General features: G+C 57.0%; 2 protein-coding genes across 2 annotated transcripts; one reads left to right on the forward strand and one right to left on the reverse strand.

Annotated features, from left to right (window-relative positions):
* The first annotated feature begins 10,150 nt into the window (after nt 1–10,150).
* On the forward strand, nt 10,151–13,690 carry CDT1 (chromatin licensing and DNA replication factor 1). Its single transcript, XM_042780737.1, has 10 exons — nt 10,151–10,414; nt 10,856–10,975; nt 11,050–11,198; nt 11,662–11,859; nt 11,944–12,089; nt 12,216–12,316; nt 12,407–12,595; nt 12,917–13,054; nt 13,126–13,327; nt 13,527–13,690. The coding sequence occupies exons 1-10, from the start codon at nt 10,151–10,153 to the stop codon at nt 13,688–13,690; spliced, it is 1,671 nt and encodes a 556-aa protein (XP_042636671.1).
* Nucleotides 13,691–14,844: 1,154 nt separating this feature from the next.
* APRT (adenine phosphoribosyltransferase) lies at nt 14,845–17,299 on the reverse strand. The gene is made up of 5 exons (XM_007939165.1): nt 17,220–17,299; nt 16,770–16,876; nt 15,326–15,459; nt 15,089–15,167; nt 14,845–14,987 (listed from the first exon to the last, which is right to left on the reverse strand). Exons 1-5 carry the CDS (start codon nt 17,297–17,299, stop codon nt 14,845–14,847), a joined length of 543 nt encoding a protein of 180 aa, XP_007937356.1.
* Nucleotides 17,300–17,496: the final 197 nt, after the last annotated feature.

The raw sequence follows: 17,496 nt of genomic DNA on the forward strand, positions 1-17,496 counted from the left end.
CCCTTCGGTCACCGTCTCTCCTCAGCCGCCGTCCCTCCTCAGCCCCTCGTCCCCTTCATACCCCCTCAGCCGCCGTCCTCCCTCAGCCCCTTGTCCCCCTCAGCCCCTCGTCCACCCTCTGCTTCTTGACCCGCCTCAGCCGCCGCCCCTCAGTCTCTCTGCTCAGCCTCTCGTCCCGCCTCCCTCGCCCATTACCGCCTGTCAGAGGAGGGCGGAGTCAGGCTCCGCCCACCGCCAGCCTTGCCCCGGCTCTCTGCTAGCTGCGCCACGCCCCCACGCCCCACGTCCTTTTCTGGACGCTAAGCCCCACCCCACCACGTGCCTTCTCTCACCGACTGGGCTAAGCTAGGCCCGTGATTGACAGCTGCTGGGGTGTTGGTGCCTAGGTTGAACAGGGCTGGGGTCTGGGGTCTCCGGGTGCTGTGGAGGACTGAGGGCTGGGGGACAGACTGGAAGAGGCTGGGGGAGACTCGGCAGATTTCTGTCCTATTTCCAAGGGCATCTTCCTGGGTTCCAGGGCCCTCACACCCGCTCTGTCCATCTGTCACCCACCTTGTCGTCAGACCTCTGACTCTGGCTGAAGGGATAGCCCCCCTGTGTAGCCATGTCTCCTGCATGTGGTCCAGGACCCACATCTGTTCCACCTGTAGTTCACCCATTGCCCTTGTTCCCTGAAGTCTACCCAGGGGCATAGCCAGAACCCTGCACACACAGTGCTTGGGACATCGCAGGTGTGCTAGGAGCTGGATTTTTAGTTTCATGTACTTTTAATTAATTTTGATTTTAAAACTGAGAATTCAGTCATTGGAAAACTTCAAAATGTGTTTAGAATACCTTGTGTATGTGAACCATTTTTTCAACCAAAAATGTTATGAAATCTAAATGCACATCAAATATTCAGTGAAAATGTGGTACCAGTCTGAATTGAGATGTGTTGTGAGTGTAAGTTACACATTGGATTTCAAAACTTTGTATGTGCAGTGCAGTGAATTATATAATATGGCCCTTCCAGCATTCAGTAGGGAGCTCTGGTGGTGTAGGGCCTAAGGCATTTGACTGCTAACCAGAAGGCTGGCTGCTTAAACCCACCAGCCATTCCTCAGAAGGAAGATTGGGCAATCTACTTCCGTAGAGATGTTGTTGTTGTTGTTGTTGTTGTGCGAGGCAAACCCGACTCATAGCAACCCCTCCTTGGGTTTCCGAGGCAGTATCACTATGGAAGTAGGATTGCCCAACCTTCCTTCCGAGGAGTGGCTGGTGGGTTTTAGCAGCCAGCTAAACCTCACATGCCAAAAAAAAAAAAAAAAAAAAAAAAACCAAACTCGCTGCCATTGAGTCAATTCCAACTCATAGTGACCCCCTTTGGGTTTCCAAGGTGGTAAATCTTTATAGAAGTAGATTGCTCAGTCTTCCTTCTGCAGGGTGCATGGTGGGTTTGAACCACCAACCTTCTGGTTAGCGGTCAAATCCCTTAGACACTACGCCACCAGAGCTCCTTCACCTCAACATAAAGAAAACAAAAACTTCACAACTGGACTAATAAGCAACATCATGATAAATGGAGAAAAGACTGAAGTCAAGGATTTAATTTTACTTGGATTCTCAATCAATACCTATGGAAGCAGCAGTCAGGAAATCAAATGACATACTGCATTGGGCGAATGTGCTGCAAAAGACCTCTTAAAGTGTTTAAGAACAAAAGTATCACTTTGAAGATTAAGGTGTGCCTGACCAAAGCCATGGTATTTTCAGTAGCCTCATATGCATTTGAGAGCTATACAATGAATAAGGAAGATCAAAGAATTGATGGACTTGAATCGTGGTGCTGGAGAAGAATATTGAACGTCCCGTGGACTGCTAGAAGAACAGACAGATCTGTCTTGGAGGAAATACAGCTGGAATGCTCCTAGAGGCAAGAGCCAGACTTCACCTCACCCACTTTGGTCATGTTGTCAGAAGGGACCAGTCCCTGGAGAAGGATAAAATGCTGAGTGAAAAGGGGGAAGACCCCAACAAGAGGGATTTACAAAGTTGCTTCACTGATGGGCTCAGACATGGCAGGGATTAAATCGCACACACCACTCTGAACATCCCCAATCACCCGACCTCAGAAGCTAAGCAGGGCCTGGTAAGCACTTGAGGGGGAGACCACCTGGAATACCGGGTACCGCAGGCCTGTTTAATGTAGCTGCCAGAATATTCCCCCACCCCTGTCAGCCTGTGCTCTGTGGTGGCCTGTGGGTCGTTGTGATGCTGGAAACTGTGCCACCCGTACTTCAGGTCCCAGCAGGGTCACCACGGTAGACAGGTTTCAGCAGAGCCTGCAGACTAAGACAGACTGGGAAGAAAGGCCTAGTGATCTCCGTCCCAAACGTAGGCAATGAGAACTCCAGGGATCCCAACAGGGTACCGGTTGACCCAGCACTGGAGCACGAGCCCCTAGGCTGGAAGGCACCCAAAACCCACAGTGGCTGCAACAAAGGGCTCCAGCCGACCAGCAACGGTGAGGCTGGCCCAGGACCAGCAACGTTTTCCTCTGCTGAGCTTGAGGTTATGAAGAGTCAGAGCCAACCTGAAGGCCAGAAACGACAGCACCCGGGACGTGTGAAATGGTGTACGTGGCCCGCACATCCTCTACGGATCAGGGCTGCTCTGAAGGTGAGCAGATGACCCTCTCTGCCCGGAAACCAGCGGAAACCAAGTGCTCACTGCACCACGTGGACGTGTCACACTCACTCAGCTGGTGCACCAAGCTCCATTGCAGAGATGAGGACACCTGCCCGGCCACTTGCCTGTGGAGCAGCACTCCACCCTGCGCCCTCTTCCTGTCCCCTAATGGATCTCACAGTTGCCTGGTGGAAGTGCAGGCAAGTGTAGATAGATCCTGGCTAAGACTCTATGTTCATTGAAGGTGAAAGCTCCCCAGACTTGGTCACGGACCTTGTGTATTAGCTGAGGCCATGACAGCTCCCCTGAGACCACAGGTGAGGCTCTGCAGGCCCAGGGGGGCCCAACCTGCAGACCCACCATCAGCCCCCGGTTCTTGTCAGACCCTTGCGGAAGGAGTGGCTGGCTGAGGCGGAGGTGGGGCTACAGAGCTGGCTTCCTGGTGCTCCAGCTTTGTGCCCTGCCAGTCTCAGCGTCTTCATCCACAAACAAGTCTGCCCAGGGGCTCGCTTCGAGACTGGCAGACAAGGCACCAAATCACAGGGACAGGACCACACATAGGACACCTCAACGGAGGCCCGCTACTGCTTCGTGGAACTGCTGCGAGAACTGCAAAGCGCTGCCCGTCTGCTTGCTGCTGCTACTGTTGCTTTTGCTGTTAATATTATTATCAGATGGCAGGGTGCAAAAACGGCAAGGAGGCTACATGTTCTGACCTCCTCTAATCCCACAAGAGGAAGACAGGATTACCAGCAGTAACCCAAGGCCTATTACTGCAAGGCCAGACATGCTGCCTCCCTCCAGCCCTTTCACCAACCGTTCCTCCCAAAGCACCCACCACCTCTCTCCTGGGTTCGATAATTCACTGCAGTGGCCACACGAACTCACAGATTACGGGGTTTATTAGGGAAGCACCAGGCTACAACTCAAGTTCAGGAAGAACACTCAGTCTCTCTCCCAGCCCACCATCCCTCAGCCAAAAGTCTCTCACAGTCTCTTTCCCAGCAGTGATGGTCCCTTTGTGTCTCACTCAGCATTGTGTGTCTCTTGTGTCTCTTTCCCAGCAGCACGTGGCTCTTTCAGGGGTGCGTGTCTCTTTCGGCAGCACATCTTCCTCAACCAGCAGGCAGAGTTCTGCCTCCAGGAGGCCTCCTTTTGAGCCCGGCAGGATGGTCAAACTAGCCAATCACAGCATCAGAACTCTAAGCACCTGAGAGAGAGTGGGAACCTCCCAGAACATTGTATTGTGCCACGCCCAACAGAAATAACCCAGGTGGATAGCTTCAGCAATCTGGAGCTCCTCAGTTGCTCATAGAAAATCCCACCTTGGAGTTTACAAAGACTTATGGGTAGAAAAGCCACACTAAGTAATTTACTATACTGCACAGGGGCACCAGGAGAGAACAAATGAAGAGCTGTTGCCAGCTTGACACCGCACATGGATTGAGTTATTGGACTGGCCAGGCGCAGGGCTGGGGGGTTGGGAAGTGGTTCAGATGGAGGTTAGGGAAGGGCAGGATGTGGCTTCAGTCTAAAATCAGAACCCACTGCAACTGTAATAATGCCTTTGCCTGTGGTTTAATGGTGGTTAATGTGCTAATTGATGACGGTGGTGATGGTGATGGTGGTGATGTTAATGATGGTGGTGATGGTGATGGTGATGTTGATGGTGGTGATAATACTGACGATGATGGTGAGGTGACAATAGTGATGGTGATGATGGTAATGTTGATGGTGGTGATTTTTTTTTTTAAGTTTTTGTTGTGATTTGGGTGGCAGTTTACAGAGCAAATTCATTCTCCATAAAGCAGTTCATATACATTTTGTCTCATGACATTGACAACAATTCCCCACAATGTACAGCTCTCTTGCCACTTCCTCCCTGTAGTTACCTCTTCCCTGTGTCCTTCTTTCCTGTGCATTCCTGCCCTCTGAGCTGTCTCCCTGTGCAAATACTGCCCTCCTGTTCTCCTATGACTGATCGTTCCAATGAATATATCTACGTGATGTAAATGTTCACCCCATATACCTGTCTGCTGTTTGGCTGGAAGCCGCAAGAGTGAGTTCAGTTCCAGACCTGAAGGTAACTAGGGATCATAGTCTCAGTGGTCTCACCAGGCTCTATCAGCCCAGCAAACCTGGTCATTTTTTAAATGAATTTGAGCTTTGTTCGACATTGTTCTCCCACTCTATCCAGGATCTCCTGCACTGATTCCTTTCTGAGTGGTTGACAGTGGTAGCCAGGAACCATCTAGTTCTGGTCTCGTGGTCATATAGGCTGAGGTTTGCATGGTTCACTAGTCCCTCAGACTAATAGTTTTCGTGTATGTTTGGTTTTCTTCATTATTCTTTGCTCTGGACCAGGAGAGACCCATTGTTGCATCTAAATGACCACTTGCAAGCTTTTAAGACCCCAGTCACTGCTCAAAAAAGTAGGGTGTAGAACAATGTTTTTGTGTAGTATGTTATGCCAACTGAGCTTGAAGTCCCCTGCGACCATGGTCCCAGACCACAGGTCCAAGTACTCACTCCCTGAGTTGTTGGCTGTGGCTAAGAAGTTATTGTAACTTTGCCTCTTGTTAGCGCTATTATATTTATGGACATTCTTATAGCACACACAAATACGTGTGTAGAAATATCATCTGCCAATCTTACATATATTCGTGGATATATTCCCTTTTGCATAGACTCACCTGATCATTCAGCCTGTCTAACCACCTATTTACCTGTAGATTAATGTCTGCTACCACTGATGACACAGTAGGTGGTGATAATATGGATGACAATGGTGGCAATTACAATAATAGTAGTGATGGTAATATGGTGGTGACGATGATGGGGATGATGATGGTGGTGGTGGTGACAGTGATGGTGGCGGTGATGATGGTGGTGAGGCGATGACGATGATGGTGACGATGATGATGGTGGTGATGATGATGGTGACAATGATGATGGTGGTGGTGATGATGATGGTGGTGAGGTGATGACGGTGATGATGATGGTGATGACAGCTTGCTCCAGCTACCCTCCTTAGCTGAGGGCCTGCTACTGCCATAATCACTTTACCCACAGCCCCTTACAAGCTCCCTGTGAGCCATGTGTTATCACCGTCACTCCTTCTATGGATGAGGACACTGGTGCTCAAAGAGGTACAGCTACTTGTGCAGTCTCGTCTTGTAATTCCAGCCTGGCTGTCTGACCCCAGGTCCTGGCTTAACCACACTCCTCATCCTCATTACAAGTTGGAGGTCATGAACCCAGGCCCCAGCTCTAATCCACGGGGCTCCATCCACACTGATGGCTTCCTGGGTCTTCTCGCCTAACAGAGTAGCAGCCCGCATGTGGGGTGGGGCTTTACTGCCTCTGGGGTACCCTCAACCATGAGGGATGGAGTTGGGGTAAAAACACCCAAGCTCCTTGGCCTCTGAGTGGCCATCTCAGAGGGTGCTCTATGACGGCTCTCAGAGGTCTCTGAAGGAACTGAACCCACATTGCCCACTGTGGTTATCTACTCATAAACCTGCCATTTACTGGCTCCTTTTCTGTGTGTCACCTCCCCACCCCTATTCCTGGGACAATCTCCCAGTTGAATGATTTGTTCCCAAACCCTTATCTCAGGGTCTGCTTCTGTAGCACGGACCCTGGAGGGAACTAAGTTACACAGCGGGTGGCGGCCACGTGGGAAGGCATCCACATCCAGCACGGCCTCCCTGATTTCTGATGGCCCCTGGGACTTAGTTCCCGCTTTCTCACACAGCTCTGGGAGACTGCAGTTCCAGGCTGGGGGGCAGGCAGGTGGTAAGAGAAATGAAATTCTGGAAGAGCCTGTGCAGGCTTGGAGGCGCTGGCGAGGCTCTGGTCGTACCCACACATGAGCTTATCTGTGGAGAGCGGGGACTTGGCCAAACGGCTGGGCTGCTGTGCCGGGAGCCAGATAGTGAGCAGTCGCTTGTGGTTAGCTGCAGCGGCCTCTTCCTCTCCGAGACCAGGTGCTTCTTTATTTTCTGAATATGAAACAGAAAGGGGGAAGTCACTGTGTAGCTGGGAGAAGGGATGGCTCCCTCCCTCCTGATGCAGGACCTTGAGCCAAACAATTTGGTGTAGTTGGTCTTATGAAGAGGCTGTGCCTGTGATTAGGCTCCACTATGACACTCCGGTAGCATAGTGCCTAAGGCACTCGACTGCTAACCAGAAGGCTGGCAGTTCAAACCCACCAGCCACTCCTCGGAAGGAAGGTTGGGTCATCTACTTCCGTAGTGATACTGCCTTGGAAACCCAAGGAGGAGTCGCTATGAGTCTGGGTTGACTCGACGGCGTATAACAACAACAACAACATGACACAACTTTGCTTGCTGACAGTGAGGATGACTTGAAGCACTTTCTGAAGAAGATTACAGACTACAGTCTGAAGTATGGATTACACCTGAACATAAAGAAAACAAAAATCCCCACAACCGGACCAACAGGGAGCATCACGATAAATGTAGAAACGACTGAAGTTGGCAAAGATTTCCTATTACTTGGGTCCACAATCAACACCCACGGAAGCAGCAGTCATGACATCAGACGACATACTGCACCGGGCAAAGCTGCTGCCAAGACCTCTTCAAAGTGCTGAAGAGCAAAGACGTCTCTTTGAAGACTAAGGTGTGCCTAACCCAAGCCATGGTATTTTCAATTGCCTCATACGGATGTGAGAGCTGGACAACGAATAAGGAAGACTGAAGAAGAGTTGCTGCTTTTGAGTAGTGGTGTTGGTGAAGAAAGCTGAAAGTACCATGGACTGCTAAAAGAATCTGTCCTGGAAGAAGTGCAGCTGGAATGTTCCTTGGAAGCGAGAATGGCCAGACTTCGCCTGCTTTGGTCATGTGGTCAGAAGGGACCATTCCCTGGAGAAGGATGTCATGCTTGGTAAAGTGGAGGGCCAATGAAAGAGGGGAAGGCCCTCAATGAGATGGGCTCAGGTATAGCAAGGATTGTGAGGCTGGCACAGGACCAGGCAGTGTTTTGTTCTGCTGTTTAGAGGGTCACTATGAGTCAGAGCTGACTCGACAGTGCCGAACAACAACACCACATTTCTAGGATCCCACATGGGGCTTTTCCTCTTTAATATGCACAGCAGGCTCAAATTTGGAGTGTGTGCCACTCTGACCCCCAGATCACCTTCTGTTCCCTTGGAGAAAAGCCAGGTTTCCCATCTTAATTAGAATGGGACAGAATAATACAGCTCGAAGAGACCCTAGAGTTGTCACTTAAGAGTCGGACAAGGTAAGCCTGCACAAGGACGCCTGGCTAGAGACAGAGGGGACCAGCAAGCTAAAATTCATCTGAGCTACTGCCAGAGACATGGACCATATACACCGACCTGGCCTGTGGTGTTTTTCTGATTTTCAGAGATGTGTTCTGGGCTGTCAGCTTTCAAGCTTCCTTATCCACAATCCACAGTGAGAAATATACTTCCCTAATAATTTATTTTGAAAACTTTCAAACACATTGTTGTTGTTGTTGTTATGTGCCGTCGAGTCGGCCCCGACTCATAGCGACCCCTCCTTGGGTTTCCGAGGCAGTATCACTACAGAAGTAGGATTGCCCAACCTTCCTTCCGAGGAGTGGCTGGTGGGTTTGAACCGCCAGCCTTCTGGTTAGCAGTCAAGTGCCTTAGCCACTCTGCTACCAGAGCTCCCTTCAAACACATAGTGAGGTAGAAAGAATTTTACAACGAACACTCACAGACGTACCCCCCAGACTCTATGCTTAACGTTTTACTACTCTGGCTTTATCACCTGTCTATCTGTATGTCCATCCCTGTGTCTGTCTGATTCCTTTGATGCATCTCAAAGTGCTGGGGGTGAGCACTTTTCACCCCTTACCACATGGGTATGCACGCCATTGGCTGGAGTTCAATCTTACAGTTTTACGTAAGTTTACATAGTAAAATGCACACATCTTAAACACATTGCCCTGTAAGTTTCTACCAACATGCACATCTGAGTGTCCAAACCCTGCCAAGTGGAGACCAGTGCCACCACTCAGAAAGTCCCCTCACGCTCTACCACAGGCAATTCCCGCCCGCAGGCCCCAAAGGCAAACCGTTTCACACCCACAGCACACACACCAACACAAAACGCTAATAAAATGTTGCCTTAAGAAAGCCAGTCTTAACCCTCTTCACTTTTTTTTTTTTATTTTGATTCTTTAATAACTTGCAACTGGCTGTTTGCAAAACACGGGTCTAGTCAGGCGCCTTCTTGAGACTGGAAAGGGGTCAAAGCTCCCCCCTCCCAGTGCATCTCCCCCAACTCTCAGTCTGGAGCTTACTGGACAAGTACCAACTGCCCCAGCCAACTGATGCCTCCCTTATTTAATGTTTAAAATAGGCACATTCACGCTCTGTAGAGAACTCGGCCTCGAAGGACTAACCGAGCCCCTCCCCCTCCCAAAGACAACACGCATTGTCTTCCTTCCCAGAGACACACTCTGAGGACCCAGCACCGGCCTGGCGGCATTTTTCCGTGGTGGCGACGGCTTGTTTATCTTGCACCGTCTGGAATGTAGGATTCCGCGCCAGGTCCTCAAACTTGCCAAGGAATCTAAGTTGGATGCCCACTCAAGAAAATGAAAGCTTTACGCCCTAAAACCGAATGCTTTTTCTCATCCCAGTCACTTTGAAGGCAGCCCTCCCGTTTTCTTTTTTTAAGTACAGCTCGGCGGAGCTTTAATTCACACATCATGGCGTCACCCTCTCACCGTGGGCTCAGTGGTTTTAGTACTCAAGAGTTGTGGCGGGTCACCACTGTCTACTTCCAGACACTCCATGATCCACAGGCAGCCCTTGGTGAGGTGCCGTTTCCTGCCCGCCTGCAGACCCCGGCTCCCCACTCCCCAGCAGGTGACCTTGAAGTTACTCCAGCCCTGTGCCTCGGTTTACCTCCACACTGCAGCCGCCCCCGTCGTTGTAAGTTATTAAGGATGCGTGAGGGGCTGTCCTCCCGCGCCTTGCACCCTCCCAGCACCCTCCCCAGGGTTCCTGCACGCTGCCGGTCCTGCCGCCGCGTCTGGAGCTGCGCGCCCGGGGAATGCGCTTCGTGCCACGGCGCAGACACTCCCTGCTCCGCACGCTTCCGTGTTTAACTAGTTCTGGGTTTCACTCTGAGAAACCAGCGCCCAATGCAGGAGTGCTGCGGAGTGTGGAACATACAGCGGGCTTGGAAGACTGCACTCAACTGGAATGTGGGGGTCTCATTAAGACCTACACACGGCGCATGGACCCTGCTGCGATTACGCATCACTGCCACCTGGGGTCACCTCCGCTGTGGCGGGCGGCGCGCATGCGCCCGAGCGCTTTCGAGTTGGCCCATCTCCCTGCCTCAGGCCCTCATGGTTCGGCCTGGGGCGGGGCTTGGGCGGGGCCTGGCGCCGGCGGGAAAAGCGCGCGTACAGGGCGCGAAAAGCCACTTCCTCCGGGATCCCGGTCCGGCCCGCTATGGCGCAGCGCCGCCTCACCGACTTTTACTCTCGCCGCCGCAGCGGCCCTCCGGCCGTCCTGCCGCGGGCCAAGCAGGCCCTGCGCACTCCCAGCCCCGCGAAGTCGGCGCCCCGCGCCACAGCCCTTACCCCTAGTGGCCCGCTCAGCGGCAGCCGCAAGCGCGCCCGCTGCGCCGCAGCCCTTGTGCACGATGAGCCCTCGCCGCCCGCGCGCAGGAGGCTGCAGCTGCCACCGCCACCCTCCCCGGAGCCAGCCGATGCGGTGAGGGGGCGGGGCGAACAGGCCGGCCGAGAGGGGGACAGCCGGGGGCAGGGAGGGGAAACTGAGGCCTGGTGGGAGGGGTCCGACGGGGGGCGGCCCAGAGGCCCGCGTAGACGAGGAGGGGAGGTGGAAGAGCGAGGCTGGGCGGGAACGGGACACTGGAGGCTGGGGAGAGGGTCAGCAGGTTTGCGGTGACTGCAGGGGGCGGGCAGAGCCGGGGTCAGGGGTTAGAGCAGGCAGGGCCGGACCGGAGCATGCCTTCGCACTGCAGGACAGGGCTAGGGGCCGGGGAGCAGATCCGAAGGCCCCTCCTGATTGGCTGCAGCGGAGGGCAGTTGTCTTCAGGGCCGCGGTCTCCATTCACAGGACCCTGATGACCTGAGGCTCCGTGGGGGTCACCCTCTGGAAGAGCCAGTATGCCTGGGGTCCTCCCCCACCCAGGCCCTCAGCCCCAGCTCCCCGGTGGCCCCTGGCTCCGCAGCCCCAGCTCCTCGCAAGAAGATAAAAAAGGTCACTCTCCCAGCAGGCCAGCATCCCCGCCTGGCGACCCAGGGGGACAAGGTAAGGAGGGGTGGTGAGGGCGCAGCTTGGGGGAGGTGGGGTTGGGGTGGCCACTGACACGCCTCCTGTCCCAGGTCCCCAGGAAGGACACCGTGTCTGAGCTCCAGGCATGCCTGCAGCGGGCGCAGGAGCTGGGCGCACGAGTCCAGGCACTGAGAGCCCGGTTGGAAGATGCCAGCGAGAGCAGCACGCCAAAGTCCGAGGGGCGCCCAGCGGAACCATGGTGAGCCTGGCGGGGCCGAGAGGATGGCCAAGTACTCCAAGACAGGGTGGGCTCATAGGGGCTATGGGGCCAGTCCTCCCACCAGGGCAGGGACAGTCAATGGGGAGTCTGGGGCCAGATGCTGCTTCCACCCCGCCCCCCCCCCCAAGTCCTGCCACCTGTAAAGTGGTACCATGACTCCTGCCTCACTGAGCTGTCAGGGAGTGTTTGTCTCTGTCCCCCCAGGGCCTGTCACCCTTGCTTTGTTTTTACACAGGAGGAAACAGGCGGGGGAGAGGGTCAGGAGCCCCTGGGAGTCACGGGGCAGCAGACTTGGTCCTGTGAGAGTGCGAGGGCTTTGCAAACTGTAGAGTGCAGTGCATCCCTGCGGGTGGGTTTTCCAGCCTTAGCTCCTAGCAGTTGCCCTGCTGCTGGGCACTGGGGGTTGGGGGGTGCTGCCTCTGACCAGGCCCATCCCTTGCAGCAGGGAGAAGGCACCCGCCTACCAGCGCTTCCATGCCCTGGCCCAGCCTGGCACCCCCGGTCTGGTCCTACCCTACAAGTTCCAGGTGCTGGCCGAGATGTTCCGAAGCATGGACACCATAGTGAGCATGCTGCACAACCGTGCCGAGACTGTGACTTTCGCCAAGGTCCAGCAGGGCGTGCAGGACATGATGCGTAGGTGAGCGGCCTGCGGGGCCTCGCCCAGCCCCGGGGTCTGATGGGTGCCCTGCCTGGCTCTGACTTCCCCACCCTCACCTTAAAGGCGCTTTGAGGAGCGTAACGTGGGCCAGATCAAAACGGTGTATCCTGCTTCCTACCGCTTCCGCCAGGAGCGCAACGTCCCCACCTTCAAGGACGGCATCAAGCGGTCGGACTACCAGCTCACCATCGAGCCGCTACTGGACCCGGGTGAGTGCCGGGCCCACCAGGGTCAGGGAGAGCGACCCTGGAGCCTGGATTTCTGCCACGGTGCCAGATGGGGGCCCTGGTCAGAGCTGGGTAGCCGTTGTGACTCAGTCCTGGACTCTCCCGCAGAGGCCGGTGGGGTGGCTCCCCAGCTCACAGCATCATGGCTCCTGCAGCGGAGGCAGGTCTTCAGCCGTAACCTGGTAGCACGGGTCAAGGAGCATCATGTGGTGAGTGGGTCTTGGCCGGCTGGCTCTGCCCTATTGTCAGCGCCAGGCCCAAGGGATCACTCAGCTGGGCCTCCATCCCCACCCCTACAGGCCTTCCTGGCGGCCCTGGACCCCCCAGTGGAGGTGCCCGAGGACCAGCTAACCCGCTGGCACCCACGCTTCAATGTGGACGAGGTGCCTGACATCGAGCCAGCTGAGATGCCCCAGCCACCACCCACGGAGAAGCTGGCCACTGCCCAGGAGGTGCTGGCCCAAGCTCGAAGCCTAATGTCGCCCAGGGTGAGGCTGGGGGCCTGGGGGCATTTGCTGGGCTTGGGTGGGGGCACCCTGGCTGGTGTCCCAGGGAGGCCACTCTGCCACCACAGGGTGGGTGGTTCTGAATCCATCCACAGGGCTCAGGGCATGTCCAGTCACCAGCTGACCGCTGGCCTCTGGCCAGGCTGCCATTGCCCATCAGATCCTGGTCACTCTCAGCCCTTGGTAGACAAGGACAGGCGGCCGACGTGCTGGGGGCAGACGGGGGGGCCTGGAAATCATGCCGGGCTCCTGGGTGGGGGGCTGGGGTGCAGGCTCCTTGTGATCTCTCCTACGCTCCCTCAGATGGAAAAGGCCTTGAACAACCTGGCCTCGCGCACAGCCGAGCCCAGCACCCCTGGATCCCCCAGCCCTGCCCCACTGGTCACACCACCCACCACCCCCAGTGCCCTTAAGGGGGTGTCACAGGCCCTGCTGGAACGGGTGAGTCATGGTGATCCTGGGGGTGGGGGTGGGGGTGGGGGCTGCCTGCTGACCTGCCCGTGCCCACCTAGGTCCGGGCCAAGGAGGCGCAGAAGCAGCTGGCACTGATGACGCGGCGCCCAGAACAGGAGCTGCGGCTGCAGCGGCTTGAGCGGCTGCCCGAGCTGGCCCGCGTGCTGCGCAGCGTCTTCGTGTCTGAGCGGAAGCCGGCACTCACCATGGAGACAGCCTGTGCCAGAATGGTGGGCAGCTACCGCACCCCCATGAGCCCTGGTATGTTGCCACTGCTCTGTGGCTGGGGGAGGGGTGAGAGGGCAGCTGCACTGTCCGCACCCCCATGAGCCCTGGTACGTGCCACTGCTCTGTGGCCGGGGGTTGGTGAGAGGGCAGCTGCACTGTGGCTTAGGTGGGCCTGCCGGGTGCATCCCCGCGGCCCCAGCCCCTCACGTGTGCTCTCTCTGCCTCTCTGCAGGGGACATGGAGCAGCACCTTCAGCTGCTCGCCGAGCTGCTCCCGGACTGGCTCAGCCTGCACCGGGTCCGCGCCGACACCTACCTCAAGCTAGACAAGGCCGCCGACCTTGCGGGCCTCACTGTACGGCTGACCCGCCTGGCCCGTGCCGAGGAGGGGCTGTGAGCTGCAGTGGCCACACCCCGCCACCTGGCACAGCTGGGGTGAGATGAGGTGGGCATTCGGGGCTGCGTGCCCCACCTGCTCAGCAGTGGGGCCGTCTCAGGGCCAGTGCACAGTGTATTGATGTTAAGCTGGTGGCTGTCTTGGCTGCCGTAGGGGCAGGGTCCCAGCATCCTTGGGGCTTGTCAAGGACAGTGGGCTGGGACCAGGACAGCATGATGCACAGAATCCCAGACAGTCCTGTCCTCATCTAGGGATCTGGGAACGTGCCCTGACATCGCAAAGGGTCTTCTGCAGACAAAAGGAAGTTATAGAATCTGAGACGGGAGGTACCCTGGGCCATCTAGGTGGGCCCAGTGCAATCACTGGGGGCCTTGGACAAGGGAGAGGTATTTGAAGATGCCATACTGATGGCTTTGAAGGGGAAGAAGGGGCCACAGCCAAGGAACACAGGTGCCTTTAGGTGAGAGAGGGAAGGCAATGGGTTCTCCCCTGTAGCCTCTGGGAGTCTGCCATGCCCTGATGTTCGGACTTTGACCTCCAGAACTGAAGAGAATAAATTTGTGTTGTTTTAACCCGTCTGTGGTGGTTAATAAGGATGGGACTCATGTTCCATCCACCCCCAGCCCCAACTGACTTCCTCAGTTCCTGTTACCCTCTGGGCCTCAATTGTAGCCCCTATAAAATGACTTCCACAGCTTCCCTGTGGAGCTCTTTGTGTTGAGACAAGGCCAGAGTCACCGCCCTTCAAAGTCTGATTCACAGGAGAGAAGTGGGGGATAGCAGGATCTGGGTCAGTAGTGGCCTTGGATTCCAGCCTGAGGGGTGTCTCCAGGTAGAGATGCCATCAACAACAGTGGCCAGCAATTGTAGCAAATTCATTTATTTGCATTTTGCTACATGAATAAATGACCTGGCAGCAGCCTGGGCTGGCTCTGCCCCCAGGCCTTAACACTACCAGGCCCTAACAGAAGGGCCCAGGCCAACTGGGAGACTAGCTGAACCAGTGAAATGATAAAAAGATAAAACATCTCTGGTGGCCAGGAGAGGTCATGACAGCTGCCTAGTCCACTCCCTGTTCCAGGCTGGGAAATGCGGGTGCTGGGCCTCCCGGCCAGATCTGCAATCACTAGTCGCCATCACCCAGATCACGACTGTCACTCGTACTGCAGGAGGGAGAAGAAGGGGATGGTGCCCAGCCTCTCCCGCCCCTTTAGGGAGGTCAGCTCCACCAGACTCACGCACTCCAGCACCTCGGCACGCAGCTGGCCCAGCAGCTCACAGGCTGCTCGCATGGTTCCTGTGGAGTAGAGGGAGGTGAGGGACGCCCCAGCTCCTGGGCCCCCATCAGCATTCAACATGCCCCCACCCTCACTAGCACTACGGTGCCAGGCCCCTCACCTCCGGTGGCCAGCAGGTCGTCCACCACGACCACCCTGTGGCCTGGCTCCAAGGCATCCCTCTGGATCTCCAGCTCAGCCTGAAGGAGAGGTGGCGTGGGGGTCTTCACCTGGCCCAGGCCCACCTGGAGTCCCTGGCCAGCTGAGCATCCCGACCTTGTATATCCCTGTGTCTGCTGCTCCAACCTCCACGGCCCCAATGGACATGGGGTGCAGCTCGGGCTCCTCCCACTCTCACCTTCCCATACTCCAGCATGAAAGAGGCAGATACTGTGGGGCCTGGCAGCTTTCCACTTTTCCGAATGAGCACGCATCCCAGACCGAGCTCCTGGGCCAGACAGGGTCCAAACAGGAAGCCACGGGAGTCTACACCTGCCAAGGGAACAGTTAGGGTATTAGGCAGCAGCCATGCAGTACGGCTCCGTGGGGGGCCCCCAGGACAAGTGCTGGAAGGGAACCACCTGTTCCAAGGAGTCCCTGGCCTTGGGGTTCCAACCATGGACAGCTGAGAGCTACTTGTCCATACAGCCCACGTCTGCATGGGAATGGGCTGCTGGGACCCACAGGGCAGCTATGGCCAGGGTCAGCTGCACATGGTTGCCTGTTTGCTGTGTGGCACTGGACAATCACTTGGCCTCCCTGCAAACCTCAGGGGGTCCCCACCCCACCTCATGACTGGGCTCACTGTGACAGGGGACTCAGCAAAGGGCCCGCATGGGGCATACACAAGGTCAGCTCCTTGTCCATCAGAAGGAGCCTCTGCCAGGGGCTCTCATCAAGCGGATGCAGCCAACACGCCCAGGTGCCAGGCAAGATGGACACGCAGTGATAGGAAGCTCAGGGTACTCGTACCTAAGGGAGACTCTACCCAACCTAGGGGTGTGGTCAGGGATGGCTTGCTGCAGAAGGTAGGCAATGGCCAAGTGAGGCGATGTCCCCGAGCAAGAGTTGGGGCTCCCCCTATAGCAGGGCCACCAAAAGGTCTGCAGCAGGGGTGACGGCCCGAATGCCCAGCTGCACCCACCCAGGGGAGCAGCGGTGCTAGAGGAGGAATCCTGCCTCTCACAGAGAGAGCCAACAGGGACCCTTGGCCCTCTTCCCACCTCGCCTCCTCCCTGGGCTCTTCCGGGGACCTCTGCCTTCCCTCTACTGCAGCCCTAGCCTCTGGCACAGGCCTTGGTACACAGCACAAGTACAACGCCTGCTTGCACAGTGGGAACAGAGAAAATGAGCCTGGCCCAGAGGATCTGGGTCACGCTTCCCAGGGACAGACTGCCAACCCGTTCAGCAATGCCAGGCACTCTCTGGGCCTGAGCAGGAACTTGGGAGAGGGCTGGCTCCTTGGCCTCGGTGGGTGCCTCTCCGAGCAGTGACAGGGGAGACCCATCTTACCACACTGACCGAGTCACCACCAAGCACAGAGCCCATTCTGGCCAGTTGCCCTGAAGGCCTCCAGCCCTGGGCTAACAGGTGAAGGGCAGGAAATGTGCCCACACTGACGCCCCCCACACGCCCCTCTCTGGGGAGCCCAGGAGCCCCTTCTAGGCTAGACATCCGAAGGCAGATCAACCCCAGCAGGAGAAAGCCCCGGAAAGAAGCCGAGCCAGCCACAGCTGCCCTCGGGCACTAAGAGGCCAGGGATGCTTGGGGCCCAGACGGGCTCCGGACCGCCCCCAGTTTGCCTGCGATGTAGTCGATCTTGCCGCCGTGGGTCTTCTTCAAGTGACCGGCCAGAAGGCTGATGGACGCGCGGAAGGAGTCGGGGTCCTTCAGGACGGGCGAGATGTCCCTGCGAACACGGGATCAGGCGATCAGCAGGTCCGCGGTCGAGGGGCACGGGGTGCGGGCTCCCGGGCCCGCGCCCATCCACCGAACGGGAAAACGAGGCATACGGGGCTGAGGTGTCTCCCCCAAGGCCACACAGGCCCGCACGACCTCTGGGGTCTTGCACTCGGGAAGGGCCAGCCGCGCGCGCGCTCCGCCAGCGGCTGTGCTAGAGACCGAAGGGAGGCGCCAGTGCACGGCCCCGGGGGCGCAGACCCCGGGCCGCCGCAGGAGCCCGAGCCAGGCTCTGTCAGTCGGGCTGTCCGCGCCGCCCCACGTGGCCCAGGCCTCTCGGACCGCGCCCTCACCTGAACAGCACGCCCGGCATGGGGAAGTCCGGGAAGCTGCGGATCCGCCGCGCCACCAGCTGCAGCTCCGAGTCCGCCATTGCCGGGGTGAGTCCCAGCCAGCGTGGGAAGGAAGTGGGCCGGGTCCCGTGGCTCCGCGCAAGCGCGGGGCTGGACGTGATGAGCGTGACGCCTGCGCGGGGCGGGGCGGGGCGGGGCGGGGCGAGGCGGGCGTGGCAAGCCTCGGGGTGGAGCTCCAGGAGGCGGGGCGAAGCCCGAGGGGGCGGGGCGCGAGGGG

Source organism: Orycteropus afer, unplaced genomic scaffold, assembly GCF_000298275.1.
Source record: "Orycteropus afer afer isolate SDZICR_OR568_19922 unplaced genomic scaffold, OryAfe1.0 scaffold00057, whole genome shotgun sequence".
Lineage (NCBI taxonomy): Eukaryota > Metazoa > Chordata > Mammalia > Tubulidentata > Orycteropodidae > Orycteropus > Orycteropus afer.